Source organism: Taeniopygia guttata, chromosome 2 (genome assembly GCF_048771995.1).
Source record: "Taeniopygia guttata chromosome 2, bTaeGut7.mat, whole genome shotgun sequence".
Classification (NCBI taxonomy): Eukaryota; Metazoa; Chordata; class Aves; order Passeriformes; family Estrildidae; genus Taeniopygia; species Taeniopygia guttata.
Window position 1 is genome coordinate 65,758,260 of NC_133026.1, and position 7,795 is coordinate 65,766,054.

The following is a 7,795-nucleotide window of genomic DNA, read 5'->3' on the forward strand; positions in this document are numbered from 1 at the left end:
CCAGGACCAGGGACCAGAGGTTGTGCATCACCCACTTCAGCTGCAAAGCCACATGTTTCCTATCAAGGCCTAGGGTGAGCATACATATCTTTACACTAAAATAAAAAACAAAAAAAAAAACAACACCCAAGCAGCTTCATCAGAACCCACAGAAGTTTTTGTTCAATTCTGAGGTACCCAAAGCAGCTCTTCTGAGTGTGATTTTTCTCTCCGCATTATCACAATTCACAGGCAATAGTTCAGTCAGTAGGGATACAGCCATCCAAGTCATGGGCCTGGTTCAGTAAAGTCTATGCTGGGATGCAGTGTACACAAACACATGTTCAGCCCAAATGTCTGTCCCAATCCTTGGCCTCACCAGGACACCAACACTGAGATCTCGAAGAGCCAAGAAAAGCCTGGTAATAAACAGAAGCTCTTGTTACACCCTGTAGAGTCAGCAGTAACTTTCTGTAAAAGGCATGAAAAATGAACGTGAGGGTGGTGACAGTCCAATGACACATGGTGACTAATTGCCAATAAAGCAATTAGGGAGAAGCCTGGTTCCCAGAGGATGGGGCTATTATTATCTTGTTCATGGTCAGCCTTACATTAATCATGGGACAGGGATAGGCTGCTTCTTTCCCCGCTGCAAAATTAACTAAAATAAACATTACTGAAAAGAAACAGTCCCAAAACAGCCACATTCTCAGCCTGGTAAATATTCTGTTATTCACAGGGGAGGACAATGTTATCTTCTGTATGGAAAATTCTTATCTGAATGTGTAACCTGACCCATTTCTCTGGCTAAACATGGAGAAGAACAACTCCTGAAGAAGTGTTTGAACTCAGCCTCAGGAGCTTGGACTTATGCTGCTGCAACTCTACCCTTGTTCACCACCATAGATTCAAATGTGTTTCAGACAATTTAGTGCTCACCCTGTATTTCCAAGAGCAATGGAAGGTTATACAAGTAATTTTCAAACCAGAAAACTGAATTTAGCTAGGATCATCCCTAGTACTGCGCAGTCTGGCATTGTACACCCCCAGTAGATTAAAATCTGAGCTCCAAACCTATTTGGGTTATTCTTGTAAGAAAGGTGCATCTAAATCTTGCAGCCCTCCATTAAAGGAAAAATGCTTACATTACAAAAAAAAAAAAAAAAAAAAAAGAAAAAAGAAAAAAAAAAAAGTGAAAACATCAAATTATTCCAGATGTCCTGTGAATTTCCCAAGCAGCAGTGCTGGCACTCAAATCCATTGCAGGCACTCATGGAATATAAATCCACTGGCTGTAAATAGAAAGGATTCCCTAAAGTGTTCCCACACGAACAGAAGGAAGACTGGAAGCATTTAGAAAGCTAATGATTAACCCAAAGAGGAGAATATGGATATGATTATCCCTGCTGGAGAGAGGCTGCTTTCCCCTCTAGACCCTACATAGTTCCATGGTGCTGGGTGCTGTAGAAATATTTAATTTGGCCAGATCAATTTTCTCCGTCTCAAACTGAGACTCACAGTGACAAAGACAGAGCTCAATTTTTATCTGGTACAGTGATCAAGAGGGTGTTTCTGTTTAACTAACCCGACATGATTTACTTTTGTATATAAGATCTTGCCATATGTGTATATTGAAATCTCCAACTAGTACAAATAAATCGGGCTCCAAGCTCTGCCCTTTAGGGAGGGATAAATCCAATATTCTGAGCAAGTTATTAGACATAAAAGTCAACATTTAGTGTAGACACGCATCCATTCACATGATGGTCTCTTGGAAAATATCTTTACTAAATACTGGGCCTATTCTGAAATAAATACAAAGCAGTTTTCAGGACAATTTAAAAGTACTTCAATTATGAAAGACAAAAGTGTAAGGAATAAACTGAGGCAGGAACACAATTAAAAGCTTTTAAAGGTGCAGTACGCTCATTATGCAGTGATTTACTAATGGATTTACAGCAGTGAGCAGATTTTTATGAGCTCAGATATTTCAGGCAATGAATGATTCCGCTTGCACTGTTTTATGTCACAGATGAATAAAATTAATACAAAACTGGTTTTATCTGTCATTTCTGTTTCTTCAATAATGGGTCAAAGAACCTCTTTGATACAAAGCCCACTTATCCTTTTTTTTCCCCTACAAAAATATTTTCTTACTGAATCTTGATTGCTCTGATCATTAAGAGGATGAATTTGAAGCAATGTCAGAGATGTAGCTCTCTTGGGAGAGCCATATGACTAGCAAGGAATTGAATGAGGTGCCAAAAGAGCATAATATCTAGAAGGAATTCTTCTAGCATCTCTCCAGCAAAACTGGGAGAAAATCAGCATTTCCATCCCCAGATAATGTTACTTTTCCCAGTATTTCCATTTAAGATCATGGTGAGGCAGCCAGAGGAGCTTTCCACAGAAAGAAATTTTTAAATGCTATTCCAAAGAAGTAAGAGAAAACTTGGAGGGAGAATTTCCAAGTGATTCAGCTAGCCAGTGCCAGAACCCAGGCAATCCCAGTCTGGCAGGACACAGGCAGAAGAACTGGACAAAGGCTGTCTCTGTGTTCCTGACTCTGGGGAAGCTTCCAAGGCACTGCCCAAGCCTGCCCAGCACAGAACAGCCCAGAGTGAAGCTTTTGCCTGCTCCTCTTCCTCACAACCATACCTCCTGACATCCTCAGGTGCTTTCTAGGGCTGTGTCCAGACTGACAGAAATTCAGTGCGTTGGATACGCACCCAATGGACAAGTGTGGTTGACAGGCACCTCTTGTTCCTCGATGTCCCTCAACAACAACAGGGAGTGGCTTAATATCAGACCATAGGATGAGTCCTTTAAATCCAGTGGAGCCCCACAGAGAGCACCAAAACATGTCTCACAAGCTGTGGGACACCTTTTTTTTGCACACCCTTTCCCATCGCCATGTTTTCTGCATGAGATAGGCAATATCTTCAGCCCAAGCCCTCAGCCCTGTTGGCTGCCAGCTCCATTTTAGCACTGGGATCAGATCAATGAGTGGTTAATATTTGTGAGTCAAAAGACTGGGGAAGTGGAGCAAGAGCCCTCAGTGATGGAGATTGAGTAAATCCTGAGCTGTTCAGCAGATCTGTAAATGAGCTGGCAAAGGGAGCAAAAGAGTGGTACATTTTCATGAATCTGTTGGGTTTTTTTTCCCTGTCAAAGCAAACTGACTGTAAAATCCAGACTCTCAGGATACTGAGTGCCTGAGTGCCAAAGAATTTCAGGATACCAAGTGCCTGAGTGATCAAATAGTAGGCAAAAATCAGTGTTGATAAGTGCAATGTAATGTATTTCAGAAAAAAATTAAAAAGCAGCTTAAATTATATATTTTTCAACAGTGGGTTCTATATTAGCTGTCATCATCCAGTAAAGAAATATTAGACTCAGTGTGGATAGTTCTCTCAACTTGCTGTCTCCTGGCCTACCAGTGATTAAAAAAGACAAATAGAGAGTTAAGAGTAGTCAAGAAGAATTAAAGTACAAACAAGGAAATACCTTTAGGCCACTGTATAAACCCATATATGTTCATAACTTGACCACTGCAGCCTGCCCCACCTATTCCCTCCTGAAACTTGAAAAATTGCTGCAAAGGGTGACATGGATGCTTTAATAAAAGAAGCAACCCTTTGTGAAGAGAAATGAAAAAGGCTTGGACATTGGGCCTGCAGAAAAGAGTAACTGAGAGGATAATCTAACGCCACCCTAATGAGTGGCAAAGAAAACATGAACAGGGATGGATGATTATATTACAACACAGAAATAATGAGGCATCCAGCTCAGTTGTTAAGGAAGCACGTTTACACCAACAAAATGAACTGCCCTTTCACACAAGGCACGCTTGCCTCATCGTACAGAGGATAGGGAAAGTACCAGAAGTATGAACAGGCATGTTTTTCCTTCAGGTAGATGAAAGGAAGGCTTTGAATGGGTATTAGCTATCTTAGCATGGGTTTATTTTTTGGCTGGATATGCTAGTGGGACAGTAAAGCTATGGAAACTTCAGTTCATGCTTGTACATGCTCTTGCCTTGTGCAGCCTTTCCTTGACCATCCACTGCTGGTCACTAAGGGAAGCTGGATGACAATTTCAGTGAGTATTTCTTCATCCCAAAATACTGGGAGATTGGTTACTTGCTTCGTCCTTTTGATCCCGTGTTTTAAAACTGAGTGGTAAATCTCAGTGCAATGGTGCCAGGGGATGGGGGTGGAGATGCTATTTTGCCTGAAAGTATGGGTGGTATTTTAGTGGGGTCACCGATTCCCCCAAAATGGCAATACTGATAAACAGACAACATTGCAATTAGCAGTACAAATGCCACCTGACTGCAGTGATATATGTGTGTCTTCATCTGGCGTGGCCACTGAGGAGAGAGCTGGAGCTCCCAGAATCCCTGGGTTGTTGTGGTCACTTCGCTTGCCATTCACTGCCTCTTGGCTGCAAATGTTTCACAGAGTCACAGAATGGAAGAGAACCAAAGTGCCCACCTCCCTGAAGGTCTCCAACAGCCCCACTTGGAGCTGGGGAGCCTTTAGGCTTCCACTGAACTCCAGCATAGGGTGTCTCCTTCTGAAGGGTAAAAGTAGAGACAAACATGCCCCAGACCAGACCTCTCACTGGTATTTCACTCTGATGGTCACACAGAATGGATGAAAGGCTATGTAGGTCCCTGCAGTCATCCTTCAAATTAGCAAGTGTGCCTGAAATTTTTCCCTTGCAGGAAACCTCTCCACAAGCCTGGTCTTTCCACCCCACCAGCACTGCTTCCCTGAGCTGCTGATGAACGCCTTGGACTCTGAACAAACCTTCTTCCCTGGGTATCTCATGTACTTTCACTTTGATTTCTAACCTGTGAAATGATAGCACATCAGAAGAACCAGAATAGATTACAGTCTCTTTTTCTATGTGCTTTTAGGAAATGTACAACCAGTTGAAAGCACTGCTGAAACTCATGTAATAATATCACAAGCACCTCTCTCCACAGGCTAGTATTTCTTTCCCTTGTGCTCTCAACTGATTGTCAAACAAAGTAGGTACTCTGAATGGCTAAATTAGAATGGTGGTCTGCTTTGTTTCACTTTTCCTGTAATTTAGAGGAACATAAAAGTCTATTTAAAAAGTTGAAGTAAAACTCCAAGCAGTGCTGAAATGTTTTGAATCAAAGGTTAGAAAACAAGCACCAACCTATGTGTCCTGGCAGGACATACCCCCACTTTTCCATCCTTCTCCTCACTGACAATGTCTCTTTTACAAGGAGGCAGCTAGCTTCAAAGTACTCTCTGTAAACCAAGCATCTCACCAGTCAATATTCTTTCTGCATGAAACCATGAATACATTTCACAGCACAAGTACAGATCCCTCCTTAGTTTCCTTTGGGGTAAAAACCACCAAAGGAAGCAGTTTAACAGCAGCAAATACACCAGCTGCATATGTCTTGAGGCGCAGATGGCAGACAAACCAACAGACATATTGGTATCACTGCACAACACGATTTGCTTACCAGATTGAGGACTGTCAAATATTTCCACTGCCCACCGTAAAGGAACACTTCAGATGGCCGCTCCTCTGTTTTCACATGTGTGATGGAATAGGCAACGAAAAAGTACCAGACAAAAGCAAGGCAGTGGTACATGGTCAGAGTAGAGATTTCCATGCTTCAGCCAAGAGCAACTGACAGCTGCTCTGAAAGCAGCTTTTCTCTTAAGGTGCTCAGTGCATGCGATAAGGCAAGGCAGGAGGGTTTACTTCAGAGCAGTCTTGGGACACGATGCCACTTTGCTCTAGTCAAAAGGAAAAATCACAAGACTGTGAACTTTGATTCTGTTTGTTTCCCTTTTCACTTTACAGATAGGCTGGGAGGTGGGGGGGATGAGAAGAATAGGCTTATTCCCTGGATTTAAATGCCTTGCTCAAGATTAACAAAGATTAGTCTCGGAGTTACATAAGTTTTGGGTTGGCTTACTTTTTTGCAAAAGTGGGGGGGAGCTTTGCTGCTGATTTTGTGTAACAGGCTGTCATGTGTTGGGTAGAGAGTGAAATCAAGTGACATTTTCTTCACTTGTAGCTGTGTGTGCAGCCATATCTCCAGCTCAGCTTGGGAAACCTCTGTGACTGTTTTTGCCTTGTGCCAAAGAAAGAAATGGGAAATGTAATTGCCTCTGAAATAAAAAAATAGTTGATTTGTTTATAGGCTATGGAGGTAGCAAGGAAGCTGACAGGATTCACAGGCAAAAGTCCTTGGGGCTGAAAATTTCTCTGGCTGTTAACTTTTTTTTTGTGGGAAAAGGCTCTACCACCTTTATGCTGCACCCAGCAGCTGGAATTCAGCCCAGCTGTGCATAGCAGGTTGGACAAACTCCGAGTCACCCTGAAGCTCTGGCAAGGATGGAGACACAGGGCAAAGGCCTTGGGTGATAAATAGGAAGTGCTAAGCAGTGTATCTTGCCTCTCTGCTTCTTTATTTGCACCTTCAGACAGCCCCTCTTCACTGGCACAACATCACCTCATCATCAGGGCTGAGAAGAAGAGAAGAAACAACACAAAATGACCCTAAAATGAAGCAAACAAAAAGATTCCCATGAGAATTGTTTCTTTTCCCTCTCCTCCTGCCTCACCAAGCAGTCATAACTAGCACTGGAAAACCTAGAGTCATCATAACTGCTGCGCTCTCAGCAGAAATTGCCACCTGAGTGTTTCTTGGGGGCCCTGATGGGGAGCAGGTATCACACCCCAGCCCACAGCTGAACCTTTCTCATGCAGGATGGGGAGGCAGGATGCTCTTCCTGCCCGTGCAGACATTGCCCGGTGGGCAGGGCTCAGCTTTGGCCAAGCAGACTGCATTAGGAGATCTCTTTTTCCTCCCCTTTTAACTGGCCCACAGACGGTATTGAGCAATCTGCTGTGTTTTGGTTTGGTTTGTTTTTATCTGGCTTTTTTTTCCCCCTCCTACTGGATGCAAGGCTCCATGTGGGATAATTTCCTATGAATTCAGACAGCAATGTGCCTGCATGTTGGGCAACAGATCTCACGCTAAGGCATTTCAGTATTCTCCTGTGTTTCATTGACTTCTCCCCTAATTCAGATTGCCGGCATCCAGATCCCCCAGGAATTCCAGCCACCACAATCCCAGTGAATTGTTGCTGCCTTACTTATGAAAAATAAAGATGTAGAGCGTTCTGTGGTTGTTTGAGGTTGGAAGAGAAAACTCCCTGCCAGGAAAAAATAAAAAAAAAGAAAAGAAAAGAATATGATGGAATTATGTTTTTTTGTATTCTGACAATGTCTCCAGTCTTTTCATAGAATCACAGAATCCTAGAATTTTTTGGGTAGGAAAGGACCTTAAAGATCATCTAGTTCCAGCTCCCCTGTAGGAAGGGACATCTTCTACCACAGCAGGTTGCTCAAAGCCCCATCCAACCTGGCCTTGAGCACTTGAAGAGATGGGGCATCTACAACTTCTCTGGGCAGCCTGTTACAGTGCCTCACCACCAATGAAGAATTTCTTCCTAATATCTAAGTTAAACCCCTCCTCTGGCAGTTTAAAGCCATTCCTCTTTGTCCTGTCAGCAAATGCCCTTGTAAGAAGTCCCTCTCCAGCTCTCTTGCAGAACCCCCTTTAGGCACTGTAAGGCTGATCTAAGGTCTCCCTGGAGCCTTCTCTTCTCCAGGCTGAACAACTCCAGCTCTCTCAGCCTGTCTTCATAGGAGAGGTGCTCCAGCCCTCTGAGCATCTTTGTGGCTTTCTCTGGACTTGCTACAACAGGTCCATGTCCTTCTTATGAACAGAGGAGGGGGGTAGTGTGGCCAT

The 7,795-nt window shown here is 43.2% G+C and overlaps 1 protein-coding gene across 3 annotated transcripts in view; it reads right to left on the reverse strand.

Moving 5' to 3' along the window:
- Positions 1-5,912, reverse strand: part of ADTRP (androgen dependent TFPI regulating protein) — a 30,450-nt gene extending 24,538 nt beyond the window's left edge. For 2 of the 3 annotated variants that reach the window (XM_030265487.4, XM_004175328.6), the window contains exon 1: positions 5,489-5,910. In XM_030265487.4, the coding sequence (XP_030121347.4) occupies positions 5,489-5,641 (153 nt within the window). In that variant the 5' untranslated portion in view covers positions 5,642-5,910. Of the gene's footprint in view, positions 1-5,488 lie in introns of all 3 variants that reach the window. The other variant, XM_030265488.4, reaches the window with a different exon arrangement.
- Between the last annotated feature and the right edge of the window lie 1,883 nt (positions 5,913-7,795).